The sequence below is a fragment of the Microtus pennsylvanicus genome, chromosome 5, assembly GCF_037038515.1.
Source record: "Microtus pennsylvanicus isolate mMicPen1 chromosome 5, mMicPen1.hap1, whole genome shotgun sequence".
NCBI lineage: Eukaryota > Metazoa > Chordata > Mammalia > Rodentia > Cricetidae > Microtus > Microtus pennsylvanicus.
Window position 1 is genome coordinate 109,254,626 of NC_134583.1, and position 22,853 is coordinate 109,277,478.

At 38.0% G+C, this 22,853-nt stretch overlaps 1 protein-coding gene across 2 annotated transcripts in view; it reads left to right on the top strand.

Moving 5' to 3' along the window:
* Nucleotides 1-22,853, top strand: part of Jak2 (Janus kinase 2) — a 64,846-nt gene that overhangs the window by 34,772 nt on the left and 7,221 nt on the right. For both annotated transcript variants that reach the window (XM_075973797.1, XM_075973796.1), the window contains exons 11-22: nt 1,877-2,063; nt 2,634-2,761; nt 5,480-5,614; nt 10,215-10,302; nt 11,036-11,163; nt 12,318-12,456; nt 13,891-14,042; nt 14,191-14,341; nt 16,320-16,456; nt 20,123-20,312; nt 20,860-20,984; nt 21,145-21,317. In XM_075973797.1, the coding sequence (XP_075829912.1) occupies nt 1,877-2,063; nt 2,634-2,761; nt 5,480-5,614; nt 10,215-10,302; nt 11,036-11,163; nt 12,318-12,456; nt 13,891-14,042; nt 14,191-14,341; nt 16,320-16,456; nt 20,123-20,312; nt 20,860-20,984; nt 21,145-21,317 (1,733 nt within the window). The remainder of the gene's footprint in view (nt 1-1,876; nt 2,064-2,633; nt 2,762-5,479; nt 5,615-10,214; nt 10,303-11,035; nt 11,164-12,317; nt 12,457-13,890; nt 14,043-14,190; nt 14,342-16,319; nt 16,457-20,122; nt 20,313-20,859; nt 20,985-21,144; nt 21,318-22,853) is intronic.

Here is a 22,853-nt window from a genome sequence, read left to right on the forward strand (position 1 = left end):
GTAAATATGTAAATGACATAATGCCTTTTCTTTAATATTGTATTTTTTATATTTGAGTATTATGTGTCAAGTGGTATTTCATTAAGTATACTTAAGTCTACTCACAAAATAAAAAACCAACCAAAATATTTACCAAATCGTAGAAGAAAATCAGTGAAAAGAACATTTCCTGATGACTAGCAGTGGTTTCTAGCTGGAGCAGCATAGAGCAGCAGAAACACGACAGTACTTTCACCTTTCTAATTCTAATATATGTTTTAGATGTAAGAGTGCAATGAAACCTTGCTCTTAAATGCTTATGAACTTGGATCTCATGGAAGATTGTTTACTGTCTGTAGTTATCTTTAAAAATATATTAGTCAGTTATGAGGTCTAAATCTTGAGAATATTTGTAGCAACATCCAGATTTATTTGACTTTTTGAAAATACAGAAAGTAGCCGGGCAGTGGTGGTGCACGCCTTTAATCCCAGCACTTGGGAGGTAGAGGTTGGTGGATCTCTGTGAGTTCAAGGCCAGTCTTATCTACAGAGCTAGTTCTGGGACAGCCAAGGCTGTACAGAGAAGCCATGGGAGAAAGGAAGGAAGGAAGGAAGGAAGGAAGGAAGGAAGGAAGGAAGGAAGGAAGGAAGGAAGGACGGAAGGGAGGGAGGGAAAAAGAAAGTTGTTACTATTATCACTCAATTATTTTCATAAAAGCACACGTAGTGAAGGAACTGTCTACAAAAGCAGGAGGTGTATCTCGTCAATTTACCAGTATATAAACCAGCAGGTCTAGCTTCAGATTATCTTCTCATAACATGACTGTCTGTGGTAATAAATTATTAACTCAGAATACACAAATATTTATGTTTAACATGTGTGCCTAATAAGAGTGATAAGGAATTAAGGATCATATGAAACAAGCCTATGTTTCAGAAACTTATCTGAAAAACAATTTTTTTTTAAAAAAAAACTTATCTGGAAAACAAAAATTTTAAACTATACTAAAAATACTCAATTAAGCATTCTGATTAGCATAGACAATATTGGGAAAGGTCTTATTTATTCGGAAAGATCTTTTAGAATCCAAAAGACAGGAGATTGCCTTGCAGGACTAACAGTTGTTTAATAAATGGCTCAAAGTAGGAAGAATACAGTAATAAAAAGCATGTCAAATTGTTAAGATGAGTGAAGTATTTCATAGGTTATTATATAAGACAAATGTTTTCAGGTAAAAAAGTAAAAATGAGCCGGGCGGTGGTGGCGCACGCCTTTAATCCCAGCACTCGGGAGGCAGAGGCAGAGGCAGGTGGATCTCTGTGAGTTTGAGACCAGCCTGGTCTATAAGAGCTAGTTCCAGGACAGCCAGAGTTACACAGAGAAACCCTGTCTCAAAAAGCCAAAACAAACAAACAAACAAACAAAAAAACCCTAAAAATACCATATTAGAGATATGCATATTAGCAGAATAGTGTACAATGGAATATGCGTCTTTGCTGTGGAAAGGGGTTAGTCCTTTTAGGAAGTGCCTTAGCAGTAAAATACTAATAATCAAACCAGACTGTGCGACAGTGCGCAGAATGGAGGAGGAGGAAGCAGGAGCTGGTGAAAGGCATGTGCTGCATTGGTGTGAGACGGGAAGCCGCTACAGATGGAGTTGTTGTTATTTCTTCTAATGAAATCACACATGTTATCTTCTGGAGGATATGGCTCTGTGATTAGATGCCTTCTTGGGGCACTGCTTTAGGATTTACTGTTTAAATGTCTAAATACAAAAAAAAATAAATAAATGTCTAAATACTCTGTTGGTTGTTTTTATGATATCCCCTTTGGGCAAATAACCTGCATGATTACCAATGTGATTTTCCCTTTTTTTTTTAAAAAAAACTTACATAGCGAGAAAATGTTATTGAATATAAACACTGTTTGATTATGAAGAATGAAAATAGAGAGTACAATCTCAGTGGGACTAAGAAGAACTTCAGTAATCTTAAGGACCTTTTGAATTGCTACCAGATGGAAACTGTGCGCTCAGACAGTATCATCTTCCAGTTTACTAAATGCTGTCCCCCTAAGCCAAAAGGTAATATAACTCCCCAGTTATTTTAGAGAGGCTAGCCTTAGATTGCGTGTGGTGGGTGATGATTTGGAAAGAAGTAGCAAAAGGCAGTGTTGTATGAAAGCAAGTTGATTTTTCTGGTGTGCCTTGGTACGTATAGCATGGGAGTGATCAGAAGCTCCATTCTACGATGGTATCTTAAAGATAAATGCTTGTAGCATGTCAGCCACTCACTTATGGAACTGAACAGTCTCACTGCCAAATCCCTGTGTGCTTTAAGTTAATACTTCCTATGTGTTTGGGATTTTAGTTTCTTGTTTTTAAAATAAAATAGTAAGATTAGAAATCTCTTAAAATAACTTTAAAATTCCCAGAAAAAATTTGTTAAGAAGTGGTTGTAAGTTTGAATGTGTTTCTTCTGTCAGTCAGAGTGGAATAAAACTCTTAAAGTAACTAAGCAACTGTTGAGAATTCTTAGACACAGCACACTCATGTCACAGCTTTGGAGCAGTTTGTATTGTTGGTATGCTTTGATTATATACAGATTCCCACACACATGCAACATAGACATCTGTGTTTTGTTTTCTATTACAGACAAATCAAACCTTCTTGTCTTCAGAACCAATGGTATTTCTGATGTTCAGATCTCACCAACATTACAGAGGCATAATAATGTGAACCAGATGGTATTTCACAAAATCAGAAATGAAGACTTGGTATTTGTAAGTTGCCAGATATTAGTAATTGTTTTTGTCTTTTTAAAAGTAATATCTTTTATTTCTTACCTGCTATTACACTCCTGTGATAGTTTATATATTTTATTATAAGCTTACATAATAAAATTTTACTTGAGGGGCTGGGGAAACAGCTCAGTGGTTAAGAGCACTGCTGTTCTTCCAGAGGACCCAGGTTCAATTCCCAACACCCACATGACAGCTCACAACTGTCTGTAGCTCTAGTTCCAGGGAATCTACACCTTTAAACCAATGTACATCAAATAAAGTTAAATAAATTACTTTATAAAAAATTTGACTTGAATTTCAAGATTCATATCATTTATACAATTCATAAAATTCATAAATCCTAGAAATATGCCAGTCTTGCAGGAGCAGTTAGCAAAGTTAATAATGGAGTTGTATTCTCTTTTCAGAAACTTAAAAATATTTTTAAATTGTAAATTTTAAAAGTTAAAGATGTTCTACAAAAGACATCTGTCTTGGCTCCCTCATATACAAGCAAGTAAGAGGAATTTAGTAGGTTATCTTTAAGGAACTGAAAACAAAATAGTATGTAGGAGGTGATGATTTGACTATTATGTGGTCTGTGAGAGGGCTAGAGTTTAGTCTTTTTATTATGGAGGTTAAAATGAAAAGCATTATAAAGAAAGAGGGCTGATCCTAGATTTGTTCAAGGGCAGGAATTAAAAGTGAGATTTACCTCTGAAAAGAGCTGGGACCTGAAGAATATACATTTATTCTATAGAATGTGAAAATTTTACCTCCTAGCCAGAGGAGAAGAAAATTAATATTGTCTATTTTAATTGACTTAGAAAAAAGAGGAGTTCCTGAGTTTTTGCGTTAGGCTTTACTATATTACCTACATTATATTCATTACCTACATGATCTGAAAAACACTGAGCTAGAAAGTTAAAGACAGTACCACATATGCTTGGGAGAAGCACCTGAGGACTTTTGGAAAAACATACTCTGAGTCAGGAATATAATCCCAGCACTTGGGGGGAGACAGGCAGGCATACCTGGAGTTCCAGGCTGTCCTTAGCTACATAAAAAGCTGAAGCCTATACGAGGCTGTATGACACCTTGTCTTAAAAAACCCAAACAACCTTCCACAGGTACCACATATTGCACAAGTTGCAGACGGATATAAGCTGCCATATGGGTGCTGGGAATTGAACCCAGTTCTCTGCACTTTGTTTTTAACTACTAAGCCATTTCTCCAGCCCAATTTTTAGTTCCTTATGTAAAAATAAACATATCTCAATAGTGAATAAAAAAAAACCAAACGACCAAAAAAGAATGAAAGAGAAATGTTCTTTTAATATAGGCGTCCAGATTCCTATAGATAAAACCAACTCCAAGCATGAGCTTTATATTAAAAAATTGAAGCATATGGGGAGATTATCCAGGATTAAGTAGGAGTCATCAAACCAAACAGACATCAAACTTAGACTTCTAATAACTTCGTGTGATTTTTCAAGTAGACACCATAAAATGCAGGTATCTTTAGAAAGGAATTGAAAACAGTAAGATGAAAAGATTTAAAATGTATTATTTAAAAGACAAGATTTCAGGGAAAAAGGCATAGACGTGAAAAAAATCTACTCTTGCACTTCCACTTAATTAACAGGTCTTTAGGAAGCACATTGTTCACTGCGAGTGAACTCGAACACAGCCCAGAGGTGGCTCAGTGTCCGGGTGTTTGTCTAGAATGCACACAGTCATGATTTCCCTCGCACCACCTCAACAAACCTCGGGTTTCTAAACTTAAGTATCTTGGCTTATGCCTGTCATGCCTGTACTCAGGAGACTGAGGCAGGAAAATTGTAAATTTGAGGCCAACTTGTGGTGCAGTAGTGAATTCCTGGCCAGCCTCAGCCTCAGAAACAGTAAGAGATCAGAGAGGGTTGGAGGGAGGGAAGAGGCAGAGGAAGAGGGACAGAGATTGAAGAGCAGAGGAATTCCAGAATGTAAAGACTTTGGTTTTCATGCATGACAGAAAACCCAGGAGCTGTAAAGTAAAGTACTAAGTATAGATGGAGCTTGTATTTGACCACAGTCAGCCTTGCTTAGAGTGCAGGCCTTCAGCGTCATTCTGGAAAGATACGCAATAAATGTTAGAACTAGAGCAGTGGTAGTAGCTATAGCTTGATGTGTATCTAGTTTATTTCATGCTTTGGTGCTTTCGTGTATTTATTCACTTGTTAATAAAAGCAATTTTACAGGAAAATGTATTATTCTTTATATGAAGAGTCCAAGGCATACTGTACTGAGTTTAAGGCTGGCCTGCGCTACATAGTGACAAGAAAAGAGAGAAGCAGAAGTGGGAGTGGGTAGGAAAAGCACCCAAGACAGCAGCTAAGGCTGCCCCCACACCATGCTGTTCTACCTTTGTATTGTACTGGGAGGAAAGATCATTTGTAAACAAGTTTAGGCAAATACTAGCTCTTTAAAAGTGTAATTGTAGCTTTTGCAGGAGATGTGAAAATAAGATAGAGTCAAAATATACTTTATTAATCCTTGTTTTCCATTTTTAATTACCATTTAGGGAAGAAGAATAGAGAATTTCAAACCTCAAATTTAGGTTCAGTTTATAAAGGAAATGTTTACCATTTTTAAGAGTTTTGTTAATCGAATGTACTTCATGATTCCTTTACTTCATCTGACTTTATTCACTTTCCCCTTACTTTTTTTCTTTTAAAGAATGAAAGTCTTGGCCAAGGTACTTTTACAAAAATCTTTAAAGGTGTAAGAAGAGAAGTTGGAGACTATGGTCAACTGCATGAAACAGAAGTTCTTTTGAAAGTTCTGGATAAAGCACATAGGAATTATTCAGAGGTGTGTATGTTTATTGGATTCTTTATATATCTCCTTATACTGTATAAAGAAGTATGTTCACAAGCACATTAAATGCATGTCTGAGACTTGATAAAATTTATGCTTTTATTGCGTACATTAACTATGTATAATAATGTTTCATTATGAAATACTTATAACTTATAGAATATTCCAAATGTTCAGTCCCTGTTAGCTCTCGTGCTCCCCACTTAATGATCCTCTTTTTCTTCCCACCTAACCCTGTTCTACTTTATGTCTTTGAATGTGTGTGAGTTTCATCAGGGCTCTTACAGGCTCATGAGGATTTGTTAACAGAAATATAGTCACCTTACCTGTGGCTCCACCATTAAGGAAACTCTCCCCTTCAACCAGTAAAATCCTTAGGGAATGGTGAATCTTGAGCTCCTCCTCCCTGAACAAGTACTGAGGTGCCTCATCTTGTATATATCTGGTCAGATAAACATAGCTGCTTTGAGTTCACGAGAGCAGTCAGAAATGAGTCAGTGTTCATACCCCCTTCCTCATGCTTCCCCAGTCTTTCTCCTACAGTGGTCCTTGGGCCTTGTAGGGCATGGTAGTTAACTTTCCATTGCTTCCATTAGCTCGATGACCAAAAACAACTTATTTATAAAAGAGTTTAGTTTATTTTCACTTGTAATTCCAAAAGGGTAAGAGTCCATCATAAAAGAGGAGGCATGGCATGGTGTCAGGAGAAGGAGGTTGACTGATAGCATTTTTCATCCTCATACAGGCGGGGTGGGACAGGAACAGTAAGTGTGGACAGAGCTATAAACGTTCAGAGATCACCCCATGAACTACTTCCTCTAGCAAGACTCACCTACAGGTCCCCTAACCTTCCCAGACAGCACCACCAACTAGAGACCAAGTGTTCAGATACAGAACCATGCAGGGGACATTTCTTACTCAGTCACAGAGGGGTGATATAGATGTCCTATTTATGGCGGAGAACTCGAGAGTCACTTATTTTCAGTATTATTTGCTGTGGTCACTGCTGACCACTGCAGAAAGCAGCTTCTCAGACTAAAACAGACAACAGTACTAATCTGTGGACAGAAACAGTTATTTTCAGGGCAATTTGCTGGGGATATCATGTTCATTTAGCAAAACATCTGTAACTTCACCACTTGGGCCTCTGACCCTCCCCAGTCACAAACTTTTGGCCAGGTTTAAAGTACCAGACATGAATTTCTCCAGTGAAGCCAGTCTCAACTCTAATCAGAAAGCAGTTGCACCATTTGATATTATTATCTGATTGATCAGTATTGTTGCATACAGGATCTATAGTTGAGTAAAACTGTTGATAACAAATTTGTCCTAGGAGCCAGCACTGTGAGGGGTAGCTATCAGGAGGGAACATGAAGCACGGTTTACACATGTCCTGTGACTAAGGCTTGTAGCTCCTTTAGCAATGGGCTCTTATAATATAGTTTGGTGCACAACCAATAGCAGTGGTAATTGCCTTTATTATTCTGAGGGCCTCAGACCTCACTGAACAACCACGTGTAGGGAGGTAGCTTGCCCCCGGCACTGGGATATTTGCCTAACAACCTATAGCTTCTGGGAACAGCTTTACAGACACAGAGAAGATCCCTTTGTTCAAATTCTTGGGGTTTTTGTTTTATTTTTCTTTTATTAGCTTACAGGTTATCAGATTTATGTGTGGCATCTCACATATGGTTATTTTTTATTGACTCCTCCCTACACCTCTACTATCCTCAATCTTTTCATCTCTAACATATCCCTTTCTACACATTGTTATTCCCCTTCCCTTACAGACCCATCTTTTCCTCTCTTGAGCTCTTTGCTAGTATCTTGAACTCTGTACTTCCATGTAAATTCACATGCATGAAAAATAGAAGGTAGGATTAAAGAGAGCATGTGATATGTGTCTTTTGAGCCCCAGTTAGTACACTTAATACTATTTTCCCAGTTCCATTCATTTACCTTCTCTTTGATTTCACTTCTCTTTATGACTAAATGATATTTCATTGTGTATATGTATTAACATATTTATTATCCATTCATCAGTTGGTGGGCATCAAGGCTATTTCCATTTCCTTGCTATTGTGAATATAGCAACGGTGTGTATAGATGTGTAGCTATTGCTAGTAGGATATAGAGTCCTTTGAACTTATTCTTAGATGCAGTATAGCTGGGTCATATGGAAGTTCCGTTTTTAGGGATTGTGTGGAGAGGCATATGTATACATGTATGTAAGGGTGTGTTTGGAGATCAGAGATCAGCTTGGGTATCTTTATTGCTCCCCACCTTACTTGTTTTAGAATGTATTTATTCTTTTACAATTTCATTCATATATAATGTTCTTGGCTAGACTGATGTTCAGGGCACCAGGCTCTAGGCTCAGTTTTTTCCTATGTGTAGAACATTGTCCTCAGCAATAGTCACTATCCAGGAATAGACCCACTATGAACACAGAGTAATAGTTGAACTATAAAACAGTCTCCCTTAATCACTAATCATTTTAGGAAATAATGGGACATTGATTGTACTGTATGTATGAAATGTTAGTTTCTATGGGTATGAATGAAAATAAAAAAAATAAGCCACTCTAAGATTACTGGATGGTGCTGGGAGAGCAAGAAGAGGGAGACTGGAAGTAGAAAAGGAGGAGTGAGGGCTTTTTGGCAAAGGTAGATTGCAAAGAGTGGTCAAACGATAGTGTAGAAGTCTCCCATGAGACTGAGGTCACAGATCTCACAAACCAAAGCAGACTAGGTTCTTTGAGAGAAGAAAAGGTAATAGTAAGGGGGAAAAATCAGTGCAGAGCAGGGACAAGCTAGCCTGACAAATGACATTGTCATTAAACAAAAATGATTAGCTGTAGAAAGAGCGGGGATGGAAATATATAATAAGAAAGCAGACTAGCCGCATGCTCCTTCCTTCTGTACTCTAGAGATCCTTTACTAGCTCCTCGAGTTCCAGTAAAATTGTGATTTTCTTTTAATTTTTAATTTTTTATTATTTATTTAACTTTATTTTATGTACATTAGTATAAAGGTGTTAAATTCCCCGGACCTGGATTTTCAGACAGTGTGAGCTGCTATGTGGGTGCTGGGAATTAAACCCAGGTCCTCTGGAAGAACAGTCAATCTCTCCAGCCCCTTTAATTTTTTTTTTAAGGAACATCTACGACTGCATGATGAGACTGTAGAAGATTCTAGGATTTTATTTTTTTCTGTAAAATTTATCCTTAGGGTTTATTTTTTTAATTAATTAATTATTTTTACTTTATATGCATAGGTGTTTGCCCGCATGTATGTTTGTGCACCATGTGTGTACCTAGTGCCTATGGATGTCAGAATAGGGCATAGGATCCCTTGAAGCTGGAATTATGCATGGTTGTTGGTGGCTATGTTGGTGCTGGGAAAAAACACAGATCCTCTGGAAGAGCAGCCAGTGCTCTTAACCATGGGGCCATCATCCCAACCTAAATTAATAGGATTTAAAAATACTTACTAATGCACTAATTATTTTTAGTATTGTGTTATAGGTATTATTAAATCTTTACATATAGAGGCTGTTCCCTTTAAACGTAACTACTCAGAGCTTTATAGAATCCTCCTCATTTCTCTTTATTGATTTTATTGATCTCTACATTTCTCTCTGCTCCCCTCCCTTCTTCTCCCCTCCCCTTCTACCCTCTCCCGTGGTCCCCATTCTCCCACTTTACTCAGATCTTGTCTTTTTCTACTTCCCATGTAGATTAGATCCATGTATGTTTCTCTTAGGGTCCTCATTGTTGTCTAGGTTCTCTGGGATTGTGATTTATAGGCCATTTTTCTTCGCTTTATGTTTAAAAAACACTTATGAGTGAGTACCGGATATTAATCCACACATCTACAAACACCTGATTTTTGACAAAGAAGCAAAACATATAAAATAGGGGGAAAAGGCATGTTTAACAAATGGTGCTGGCATAGCTGGATATCAACATGTAGAAGAATGAAAATAGATCCATATTTATCACCATGCACAAAACTCAAGTCCAAATGGATCAAAGACCTCAACATAAAGCCAGCCACACTGAACCTCATAGAAGAGAAAGTGGGAAGTATACTTGAACACATTGGCACAGGGAACCACTTTCTAAATATAACCCCAGTAGCACAAACACTGAGAGAAACAATTAATAAATGGGACCTCCTGAAACTGAGAAGCTTCTGTAAAGCAAAGGACATGGTCAACAAGATGAAACAGCAACCTACAGACTGGGAAAAGATCTTTCTCCACAATTTTAAGAGTAAGCTTGAAGCTGGGTATAGGGCACTTCTTTAATCCCACTACTTGGGAGGCAGAGGCAGGCAGATCTCTGTAAGTTCAAAGCCAGCCTGGTCTACAGAGTGAGCTCCAGGACAGCCAGGGCTCCACAGAGAAACCCCATCTCAATAAGTAAATATTTAAAAAGAATAAGTTTGAAAGCCACTGTACTAAAAAAAATGTAACTAAGAGTAAGATATAGGATATTTCTCTTAAGTCAGTATCCTTTTGAATTATGCATACCTACGGACATCACTGAACACAAATCCTTCACATTTCTTGTTTCCTCTTCCCCCCTTAGTCTTTCTTTGAAGCAGCAAGCATGATGAGCCAGCTTTCTCACAAGCACTTGGTTTTGAATTATGGAGTATGTGTCTGTGGAGAGGAGAGTAAGTAAAGCCACTGGCTTTCCTTTGTTAATGTTGTGCCTATCTCAGAGAGTTGTTATTTAGGACTAACTACTGGAGGTACCAGTACAACCATGGAATTACAAATATTGTGGAACTTGAAAGCATTGTGGTCTGTTCAGTTATATTCATGAAAAAGGAAACTGGCATTTAAAGTTAAAATGCCAAATACAGTTAATATGGCTTGTTATAATAGCATATAATATAATGATGGATGGAGTATTACAGCTTTTGTGTGCAGAAAACAAATATAAGCTTTTGTGTGCACATAACAGTATAGATTATGGGTAACTCACGTAATCCTGGAACAGCTAGCCCTTTTCAGTACAAGCTTATTTATAGTTATGAGAACAAAGCATATAAATGAGACTGAATTATTAATGAAACTGGTTGAAGTGACTGATTATTGGCACTAGGTAGATTCTCCAGTTTGCTGGAGTATGTATATTTGCACTGTATAAAATATACTATGATATATATACAAGTTTGTGTTAGGTATAAATTGTTTAGAGTCCTACCTCTTACTGTTTGGAATAAACTAATTTTACAAAAGTATAATGATGTGTATCCACTAAGTTTCCTTGAAATTAGTACAGTTTACTTCATTTATTTACAGATTGTATCCACAAATAACACAAGTATTTTGAAATTTTGAATTATACGTTTTTAATAGGATGTATACTTGAACTTTATTATTACTTATGTTTTAATGCAGACATTCTGGTTCAAGAGTTTGTAAAATTTGGATCACTGGATACATACCTGAAAAAAAACAAAAATTCCATAAATATATTATGGAAACTTGGAGTGGCTAAACAGTTGGCATGGGCCATGCATTTTCTAGTAAGTAATTGCTGTATTCTTTTTTAAAAAACTAAAACTTGCTGTTTTATTTCATAAAAGTAATATAGTTATTTTAACTTGGCAACCAGAAGTAAATCTTGGAATGAATGCTAAGTCATTCAAAATAATGCTACTTGTTGAAAGGTATTATTACAGACATTATGCAGATAGTAAATCAGCTTTGAAAGACAGTGCCGTTATTCCACCAATCTCTGGGAACTACCATAGACACCCATATTTTATATCACTTCTCTTGTTTTGCATTCACTGCAGTGGTTGCACCTTAAGCAACTGCTGTCCCATCTGGCAATTGTTACACCTCAGCTACCAGCAGCAGTTCAGGCCCGCAAGGGCCACAACCAGGCGGGAATTCTGTTCTCTCAGGCGCAGCTCTAAAGAAAACTTTATCTAGATCTCTTCCCTCTGTAGAACTCAGGATGCAAAGGTTGAGGTGAAATTCTGCTTGCTCAGAGAGGCTGAATAACAAGTAGCTAATTTTCTCTCCTGCTTGCCACTTGCAAACCCAGGAGTCCTGCTCAGCCCTCCCTTTAGAACCCTAGCTACTCTTAGTTTCTCCCTACCACTTCCTGTCAGCTAATTTAGCCTACTGACCCCAGGTTAATTTTATTTAAACAAATGTAACACGTCTTTGCATTGTTAACAAAAGCAGCAGAAACTAATGTAACACACCTTTACACAGTTAAAATAATATTCCACAACACTTCTGGGTTTAGAAATTTTAACCAAAAATTTATAGAAGCATATCATGCGCTGTGACAGCAGAAGACACCTGTGGTGTCTGTAGACAGTGTTCCTGAGAGCAGTGTTGACAGCGGCGAATACCAGAGTTCCCCGTTGTTAGTGAACATTTGCTGCACTAGCAATAGTCTTTCCTCATGCTGGTCACCACCAGGAAGTGCTTATCGTTTGGAATCTCTCCTTTAAAAGTAACGCTCATTTCAGTGTGGGTATAAATACTGCCATCAGTTGAAGTAAGAAACCAACGACTTCCTTTTATTGTCTCAAAGTATGCTTCCGAGTATTTACTGTGCTGTCTTCTGTCTTCTTTAAATCTATGTTGTAGCTTTGGGCATGTTATATGCACACGTATGTATTTATTGCTGTTTGAATGCATGTGCATTTAACTTTAATAGGAAGAAAAATCCCTTATTCATGGGAATGTGTGTGCCAAAAATATCCTGCTGATCAGAGAAGAAGACAGGAAAACAGGGAATCCACCTTTCATCAAACTTAGTGACCCTGGCATTAGCATTACAGTTCTACCAAAGGACAGTAAGTTCTGTGCTGATCACATTTGGCTTTCTTAAGTTTTATTTGGGTGGTACCATAAAAATCATACTGTTAATTTTCCTTTAATTCTAGTTTATTAATGTTCGTGCTTACTAATGACATTTAGCTACTACTTGAAGTAGTTTAAGTTATAGCTAAATTGTGACCATTTCCAGTTATTCTTTTGTTTAACCATGTCACCATAGACTGTGAAATTATTATTGTGTGTATATGTGTGTATGGGGGACCTGCATGTGCCAGAGCATATGTGTGGAAATCAGAAGGTAACTTAGTGGGAGTTGGTCCTCTCCTACCACGTGAGTTCTCAGGATTGAACTCTGGCCTTTGAACTGGCTGCAGGCACATTTATGTACTTAAGCCATACTGCTTGCTATATCTTACCTGGTTTTCTACCTTAATTTGTGCAGTGATGTACAATATTCTGGTGTAGTCAAGGCTACTTAACTTTGATGGCTAACTCTGCAGTAAGGACAATGATAATAGGATAGTAATGTTGAGAGGAAAATCTTTCTGGGTTTTTAGATCTCGGATTTATTTTTTGGAATGAGAAGTTAACAGGACCTTATGCTGTTTTTACAAATAAACTTGAGGCAAGTTCTGTTAAAAAAAAAAAGTTAAAATAGAAAAAAATCTATATGGTAAAGGAGAGAGGAACTGATGAACTCTTTAATCTCCATGCTGTGTGGAAAGCTGTCCATATTGTTTTACCAAAAGGTGTAATGTTCTCATTCCCTGTGTCAGAATTCCATAAAGGAAAGTTAACCTACAGCTTCCTTCCTTAGCTTTGTTCTTTGTTGTGGAGTCAAGAACTGCAGAAGCTTTATTTGGGGAACTCCGTGACTGAATCTTACCCAGTCTGTCAATTCCATACTGAGAATATCTTGGTATAATTTAATCATTGTCTGCTGTAAAGATGTCTGTTGGGCTTTGTCATAATGGCCTCTGACCATCAATAATGGCCTCTGACCACCAGTGATGTGACAGTATTTGTATCACTTATATGTTGTAAATATTTTTTAAATATTGAGAGCCAATTTTAAGGCAAATTTTGTATATTTCTCTCTGTGAGAGAGAAACAGGACTAATGGAAGGTAGTGAAAATGGCATGCCAGGTAGACATTTCAGTTTAATGAGAGAAGTTTAGTTGATCCAAAATTCATTGCACATGATCCTAATTCCAACAACTATTAAAAATGGTATAACTGTGGGGAGTTACTCAATCTTTGTGGATCTTAATTGTTAAAGCTAGTTACTGAAGTAAGATTTCAAGGATCATTCAACTCAAACTCAGCAAGCATGAACCAGACCAGTCCTCTACAACCACAAAAGACTTAACCGTTCAGATAAGTTAAACTATTCACATAGAAAACAATGGTTTGCGGAGCTTTTTTAACTATAGTTGTTCCTGTTTAAAAGTTCTTCAGGAGAGAATACCATGGGTACCACCTGAATGCATTGAAAATCCTAAAAATCTAAATCTGGCAACAGACAAGTGGAGTTTTGGTACTACTCTGTGGGAAATCTGCAGCGGAGGAGACAAGCCCCTGAGTGCTCTGGACTCGCAAAGGGTAAGTGTGTCCAGCCTGGAGGGACAGGCTGATTCTTCAAGGTTCTCTCACATGGTGTGGTATTTCATAGCCCATCATCTGATTGTGAAAAGAAGGTACATAAAAGTGCTAGAGAATTCATTCTTAGCATTCGGTTCTTTCATTGCAGAAGTTGCAGTTTTATGAAGATAAGCATCAGCTTCCTGCACCTAAGTGGACAGAATTAGCGAACCTTATAAACAATTGCATGGATTATGAGCCAGATTTCAGGCCCGCCTTCAGAGCTGTCATCCGTGATCTTAATAGCCTGTTTACTCCAGGTGAGTACTGATGGGGCCATCTCATTGATCACTGGCTTTCTCTCTCTGTTGTTTTCTTATTTTGCAGTCCTGTCTAAGAAAGTCTTTCATTTCTTCCATTCATGTGAATGCTATACCTGTTGTGCTTGACTGGACGGTATTTTTAAATAGATCTTTTCTCCTTCCAAAACCTAATTTTATTTACTTATTTGTCTGAACAAGAAAACTTAATCACAGAAATGCAGCATGAATTCTAATTGGTATTAATAATAAAAGCCTGGAGTTAGATATTAGGGGTTGAAAGCCACGAGGTCAGAGAAGCAGTTTAGCCAGCCACTAGAGAGACCTTTTCCCCTCTACTGAGTCCTCAGACTGAAGGGGTGATCCTGTCTCTACAAATCCTCAGACTGTATGCTCAGACTGCATTCTCAGACTGCAACTCCAGACTGCATCTGAGCTCTTGTCTCTTCCTACCTTTTATTACTCTTATGCTCAGCCATATCCCTTCCTGGCTCCACCTCCCTAAAACTGGGATCAAAGGTGTGGGATTCCCAAATCCTGGGATTAAAGGTGTGAGTTGTTACTGCCTGGTCCCTAGTGGCTTATTTCCGCACTCTGATCTCACGTAATCTTTATTTGTTAAAATACAAACAAAATATCACTACAACAAAATTTATTGTCTGTGTATGTCACGAGAGTTTTAGAATCCACTATACATTTAGTTTGTTAGTTAATGAGAAGCTTGTTTATTTGATTACATTTGTTAATTTGGCTGCATAGAGTTTTTAACATCACCCCTTTTGATTTTTCTAGTTACCATCTGTTTTATAATTGACTTATTTTTTTAAATATGAGGTAGACTTATTTTTGTCTGTCCCTACGTCCTTTAGAATGCTGAGGTAAGTGTATGCCCGTCCTATAGTTAGTCAGCAACACACCTTCCTCACTGCAGGAATTGGAATAGAACCTTACTTCATGAATACTGAAACTACTTATTTTGGAGTAATTTACCCCTTGAAAACCTATCTTGAAAGTCTGGGTAATAAAGGCTCCTATTAATATAATCTAAATAGTTTTGAGTTTCCCTGTGTGGGGGGCAATATTATACAGGCTGTTGTAATAGGGGCGGTGGGCCGCTTCCTGCCACCCGGCTAGCTTTACCTGAAATAATTACACAGAAACTGTATTCTTTTAAACTCTGCTTGGCCCATTAGCTCTAGCCCTTACTGGCTAATTCTGATATCCCGATCAACCCATCTCTAATAAACTGTGTAGCACCGGTCTTACCGGGAAAGATTCAGCATGTCTGACCTGGTGGCTTGCTTCATCATGTCTGCCCAGGAGAGGGGAGCATGGCCTCTGAGCTCACTTCCTCTTCCTCCCAGCATTCTGTTCTGTTTACTCCACCCACCTATGTTTTAACCTATGAGGGCCAAGCAGTTTCTTTATTTAATTAACCAATGACCTTCCTCCATCAACAGGCCACATATTTCTGCATTGTATTGGCAGCAAAACTCTCAAGCCACAATAGCAGCTAAGGTGCTAAAAGCATCTTCAAACTGGCTGTCTCCTGAGGTCAGGATGCTGATGTTGTGCTGCTCCTTCTTTGTAATTATGGTGACCGCCTGGGAACAGGTGTTAATCGAAGCTAGTGACAGAGCTGCAGACATGACTTTAGTCCTGCTACCCCGGAAACAGAATGCTAATGAATTTCCCCCTCAGTTTACCTTGGGAGGTAAAAGCTGTTGGGAGAATAAACACAGGTGATCTTCAGGATTTAAATGGACCCTGAGACTCCTTTCCAGAATTGCTGTGTGAACTGTGTCTCATTATTCCCGTGTCTCCATGCTGGTCCAGAGAGATAGTTTATGCTGAGGTTGTACCCCGACACCTGTGTTAGTTAGTATTCCAAACTCATTCTGCTTCTTAGCTTGAATATCTATCAGTTTTACCCTGAGAATGTACTTGCTAACTTAGTATAGTGTCTTCGTTTTTACAGATTATGAACTACTAACAGAAAATGACATGCTACCAAATATGAGAATAGGTGCCTTAGGATTTTCTGGTGCTTTTGAAGACAGAGACCCTACACAATTTGAAGAGAGACACTTGAAATTTCTACAGCAACTTGGCAAGGTAAACTGTATATAAGTTTTCAAATAAAATTTAATCATGCATCATTTTATTTGGGAATAAGGTGACTTTGGACTAGAGCTGATCAATCCACTTTTCACAGAAATTTTAAGGGGTATTTGTAGAAAGAAAAGCTTAATTGTTGGATATTAGAGAATTTTTCTGTTAAATAAGCACTTTACTGGAAAGTACTCCAGGTCCTTGGTAACATGCAATGCACAGTCAACATCTTCCACGAGGATGGGCCATAAACCAGAGTCCTTCCCAACTGATTGATTCTGAGTCTCTTGTTTGGAAGGGGAAGTTTGTAGTTCATAGTAGGTTAGTGCAGTAGAGAAGGGAGCACACAGTGTTCTGTCTGCCTTTCTGACTTTGTCTTGGGAGAAATAATCTAATTGTTTACAGCCCTGAATTACCATGTTCCTCAAAATTACCATGTTCCTCAAAAGAAGCTCCATTAAAAGGTTACCCAGTCACACATAGTCTATATAACAATCAAGATGAAAAGAGACCCAGTGCTTAGCAGGCCCAATTATAGTGGCAAGCTCTCTCTTTTGTTTATTTATAGAGATCTAAACCATATCTCATTATAAATTAAATTTTGGCACAGATACAACGTGAAGGCCTCACTGGTACTTGGACCTATATTTGAAGTTCCAGTTGAGCTTTCTTAAAACTGAACATTGATGGTTATATTAAAATTAGCCTAACTATTAATAACTGTTGTTCCTTTTTATTTAAAACTCTTGGGAATATTTGAAGGAATACAGCAATTGAGAAAAAGAAGTCTGTCGTGGAAAATTCATTACCTGTTGCTGTGCAGCAGGTTACTCTGAAACGTGCCAGTTTCTTTGAGGTGGGGTCTGGGGACAGTTTATCTGGGTTGCTTTGGATCAAGGCATCAGCCAGGCCTTGAAGTTACTTTTGAAGGCTTCTTAAGAGGTCTCTTCCTATCTCACTAATGTGATTATTGCCAGGCCTCCTTCCAAGCTTACATGGATCTTTGTACAGGGCTGACTCACAGAGTGGTAGCTGAGAGCATACACCCAAGGTGGAAGCCGTGTTTTTATACCATGATCCCATATAATGTTTCATTTCTCTTGGTAATATTACAGTACACAACTAACATTTCGTAGATCATAGAGGCCATTTCATTCCCTCTTCCTTTGTTACCTATTCACATATCATACTATTCTAAGTTAGGAAATTATACTGTAAATATGAAAGTAATTTTTTCATTTTTCAATGAAAAAAAGAAGTATAGGAAATTTAAAGCGCTTGTTGGTAGTCACACAGCAAGGTGGAAACAGTTCTGAGACAAAAGCTTGACCCCATGCTCTTCCTAGTGTCACATGTGTTTGCTCTTGTGTGAACGTGCTTCAGTTACAGCATCTTCTGTAGTCTTTCTTTTTTCAAATCATATGCCATGAAGTTTAAAAAGTATACCTTTTATTCCCAGAGGTCTTACTGTGGTCACATAGCCAAGACCCATTTATGAGAAAGGGAAAGTCAGTCTGACTCATTCCTGCACTGCTGACGAAGCCATCTCAGTTTGTTATTTGGTATATACAATATTTTATGACCATATCAACTAGTCATTGAATTACTGAGTATAATTAGTGAGAACAGAATAATAAAAATCTTAAAATAATTTTACCTGTGATTCTGTATACACTGACTTTTCCAGTGTTTAGATACAGTTTTTAAGAGATATTATCATTTCTCTTAAAGAATTCTCTTGGTAATATCTAAGACTTTAGTAAAATGTTCTTAGCTTCAGTTGCTAATGATATCTTCAGCTAACATCTCTCCTCCCTCCCTCCCTCTATTTTACTATCCTGGGGATTAAACTCAGGGTCTCACGTGTGCTAGTCAACTACTCTACCACCAAGTTATACCCCCAACTCCTTTTTATTTTGAGACAGGTCCTGCCTGGTTGTTAGATCCTCCTTCCTCAGCAGTCTAAGAATCTGATAAGAGATATGCAGCACCTCGCTGTACTTACTTCCTTTTAATCCATCTCTCCTAAGCTTATGAAGAGCATGGATGTGCGAGCATTTGTGTGATTAAGACCTTTTGTGTTAATTAGTTTGATTGTAGTGAAGATTTATAACTGTGTATATGTATATATTTAATCATCACTTTGAAATTCACATGTAAAACCATAGTTAGCTATTAAGGTCAGACCTTTCAAGCCTGTGAAAGTAAGTTTAAAGGGTACATTAGCAATCGGGCAGCCTTGGAAGGGTCTTAATTACTTTCACAACTGGAGTTTTTCTGAAACCGTGTGGTTGATATCACACAAATATTGTGTTGCACTGGCACTCAGTAGTGAGAAGAAGTGGGGATGAGTATATATCCATTTCAACCTCAGTGATCACAGGCTCCTACGGCTTTTATAGGACACAAGTTGGAACAGATGTCAGACTTGTAATTATTTATGTTTGTGATCTGTTTAATTATTTTGGGGATGTCAGCTGGTGTTGAAATTGTTCAGATATTGTTTGGGCGGCCATATGGTTGAGATTTCATGGGTGTCTAGCTTCCCTGTCATAGCTAGAAGTCACCTTCTCAGAGCAGACTTCCTGGTCTTCTGGCTCTCAGGTACCCCTCCCCCATGTTCTCTGGGCCCATGTTCTCTGGGCTGCAGGAGTCGTGCTATGGATGTGTCAGTTAGGCACGGGCACCACAGTGTGTCGCTTGGGCATTCTGCCATGGTCTCCTGAGAAGACTCTGATGAGGGGAGAACTACACCGAGAGCTGAGATGGAGCACAGCGTGTGCCAGCTGGGCCAGGCCTTGGGATGGCTGTGGCATGGCGAGCAGTGGGATGCGGCGTGATGTACCCTAAATAAGGAGTTGAGTGTAGGAATTTCTTTAAAGACGTCAATTTTTTTTGATGTAGGAATATCACCTGTGGCCATTCATTTGTTAAAAAAACTTATTTAACTTTACTTTGTGTGCATTGCCATCAGATCCCCTAGAACTGGAGTTACAGACAGTTCTGAGCTGCCTGTGGGTGCTGGGAATGGAACCCAGGTCCTCTGGAAGAACAGCCAGTGCTCTTAACTGCTGAGCCGTCTCTCCAGCCCTGCTTGTAGCCATTCTTGAGTCGAGCAGACTCCATTAGTTTGTATTTGTCTGTATAATGAAATACCATGTTATAGATGGATGAACATAACAAGTATTTATTCTTCACAGTTCTGGGGGCTGAAAAGTCCAAGGGCAGGGATTGGTTTCTAGTGAGGGCTCTCTGCCTGGCCTCAGAAGGAAGCTTTTGAAGAGGGAAACTTCTGGAGTTATTCTTGTTCTTTCTGTATAAGGCTACTCCAAATATAGTCATATTAGGGATTAGGCTTCCATTGTGTAAATTTGAGGTCACACATACCTAGTCAATAACAGTCCTTATTCACTGATAGCATTATGAAGGTACATTGAGATAAAGGAAAAGTCTAATTCAGTCTATAATTCATCTCAGAGAAATTGTTTATAGGTTTACTACCCACTTTTTAAAATAACACTTCCATTCCTTGCTCTGAAATTTGTCTACCATAAGCTGAGAATTCTTTGTACTAATTCTAGCTGCCAAGTACTTCTTGTATATTTAGAAGCCAATAGTAAGTTGTCTTGGGGACTTTTGGCTTCCATTCTAATGTCATGTGTTGTTCAGGGTAATTTTGGGAGTGTGGAGATGTGCCGCTACGATCCTCTACAGGACAACACTGGGGAGGTGGTGGCTGTTAAAAAACTCCAGCACAGCACTGAAGAGCATCTCAGAGACTTCGAAAGGGAGATTGAAATCCTGAAATCCTTGCAGCATGACAACATTGTAAAATACAAAGGAGTGTGCTACAGTGCTGGTATGTTGCCCGTTGAAGCCTGTCTTAACTTCACAGTCTGTCTTTGGCATCCAGGGTAATAGAAATATACAGTTGTGTAAGGATTTGTCAGTGTGCAGAGAGAGAGATGCTTGGAGAGCATGTGGGAGACCACGGACTGTAGCTACACCAGTGCTTTGACTGGCTGCCTAATCATCCTTCTCACCACTTCCTTCAAAACGTGTTAACTGTTTTAAAAACAAAACTAATTTCCTTATATGGTCTATTAAAATGTTTTTATTAGATACTTGTTATAATTGAAAAAGATTCGTTATTAATTTATTTGGATTTTCACAAATAACTAAAAGTGGCTAAAGAATAAATATTTCTCATGCATCTTTCAAAATAATTTGAATTGAAAAGCCTGTATTCTTAAATACTATATTACCTTTAATTGGTAATAAAGTTTTATCATCGTGGACCCAGATTTTATGTATACTTAAATCATTTACATATAGCTTTTTTTTCTAGTATTTAATCAGTATGATATAGCACGGTAAAACATTATGTTCTTTTTGTATATTAAAAGGTCGGCGCAACCTAAGATTAATTATGGAATATTTGCCATATGGAAGTTTACGAGACTATCTCCAAAAACATAAAGAACGAATAGATCACAAAAAACTTCTGCAGTACACATCTCAGATATGCAAGGTATCGAGCATCCTAAATGTCTGCTGTGGATGAACTGCATGGTGAACTAACTCAGAAGTCATACAGACTACTCCTTAACTATAAAGAGAACTTGTAGAATACAGTCATGTAAATTATGTTCATACAACTACCTAAAGAAAAAAATGTATTTTATCCATAGGGCATGGAATATCTTGGCACAAAAAGATATATCCATAGGGATTTGGCAACAAGAAATATATTGGTGGAAAATGAGAACAGAGTTAAAATAGGAGATTTTGGATTAACCAAAGTCTTGCCACAGGACAAAGAATACTACAAAGTAAAAGAACCAGGTGAAAGTCCCATATTCTGGTAAGTAGGCATTTTTCAGTATAATAAAGTTAAATTTTAGAAAACTTTCTTCAAACTTTATTTTACTGTTACTTAATATATAATATTTAATAACATTCAGTTTAGTACTACTTCCAATAACAACAATGTTTATCATATGCTTTGTCTTGAGCTAAATACCTTTCATGTAGTATCTCACATTATCTTTTCAAAAAACAGCAGGTAGTTGCGAGCTGCCTGCTGTGAGTGCTGGGAACTGAACTTGGGTCATCTGCAAGAGCTTGTCAACTGCTTAGTTAGCCACCTCCAACCTCTCAGGAGACCTTATGTCAGTGCATGGAGAATATATATTATTATGATTATTGTAGATCCAACTGTCCAAACTTGAAAACCCAAAATCAGATGCACTGAAGCATGAAACCTGTGTTTTAAAGGAAGAGTTTTTTTCCTATATTTTAGAAATATGGCAGTGTATTCTTCAGAGGTCATGATTAAACATGATCATGTCAGGGAATTACTTCACTGCAAGGTGTATGCACATAGGTGAGGGCTCTCTAAACAGCACTCTCGCTACTCAGGAAACAAGACTAATAATTGACAAGTGAGACTTGATACTAAAAAACTTCTTTATGGGCAAGGAAATAATCAAGTGAAAAGGCAGCCTACAGACTAGAGGAGAATCTGCCAGCTGTACTTCTGACAGAGAACTCATGTCTATAATATACAGAAGATGAGTACACCAGACACCAAGAAAACAAACAACCCCTCTAAGTCCTTACAAGGATAGCAAGTGACTGACGGGGGCACAGACTAGGTGGAGTAGTGGAGCCAGAAAGACACAGAGCCCTCCCCGACTTGTATGTGTCCTGGGGTTGGGGTGTTTAAGAAATGATTAGGTACGGACTTAGCTCAGTGGTAGGTCAGCCCTGGGTTCTTCTGTGGTTCCCCTACCACTAAAAAAGACTGGGATATGATTATGCCTTCCTTGGCAATGAGATTAAGGTCATTATAAAAGAAACTTATAAAATACCCAGAGGTCTGGTGTTGTGTTAGAGAGTAAATGTGAGCTGAGAAACCCACGCACCGTGCTGTGTTCAGTAGGCACTATGTAAGGTTGGAAATGACAGACTTATTATGGTGAGTTCTTATTTAAGACAACACTTCTGATCTAGAAGAGTTGTTCTGTATGGGGTTCCTACTATCTTCTTTTTAAGGCAAACTATTTCATAGTAATATTAAAATTATGTGCCTATTAGCTCTCATTTTTTAAAGGATCTAACAGAATTTTCCAAGGATACAAAGCATTTTTCTATCTAACCAGTCATTAAAGAATCCTGAAAATATTTAAACTTGCCAGGTTGCTCAGCAAGCCCCCCCTGATCTGCTTGTCTTTACTGCTCAGCACTTAGATTATAGGCTGCTCTCTCTGGTATTTTCCATGAGTGCTGGGGATCTGAACTCAGGTCCTCATGCCTTTTACAATAACCAGTTTATTCTCCAGGTTACACCTGCAACCCCAGGAAGTATATTAATGTTGTAAAGTATTATTTTTAAAAT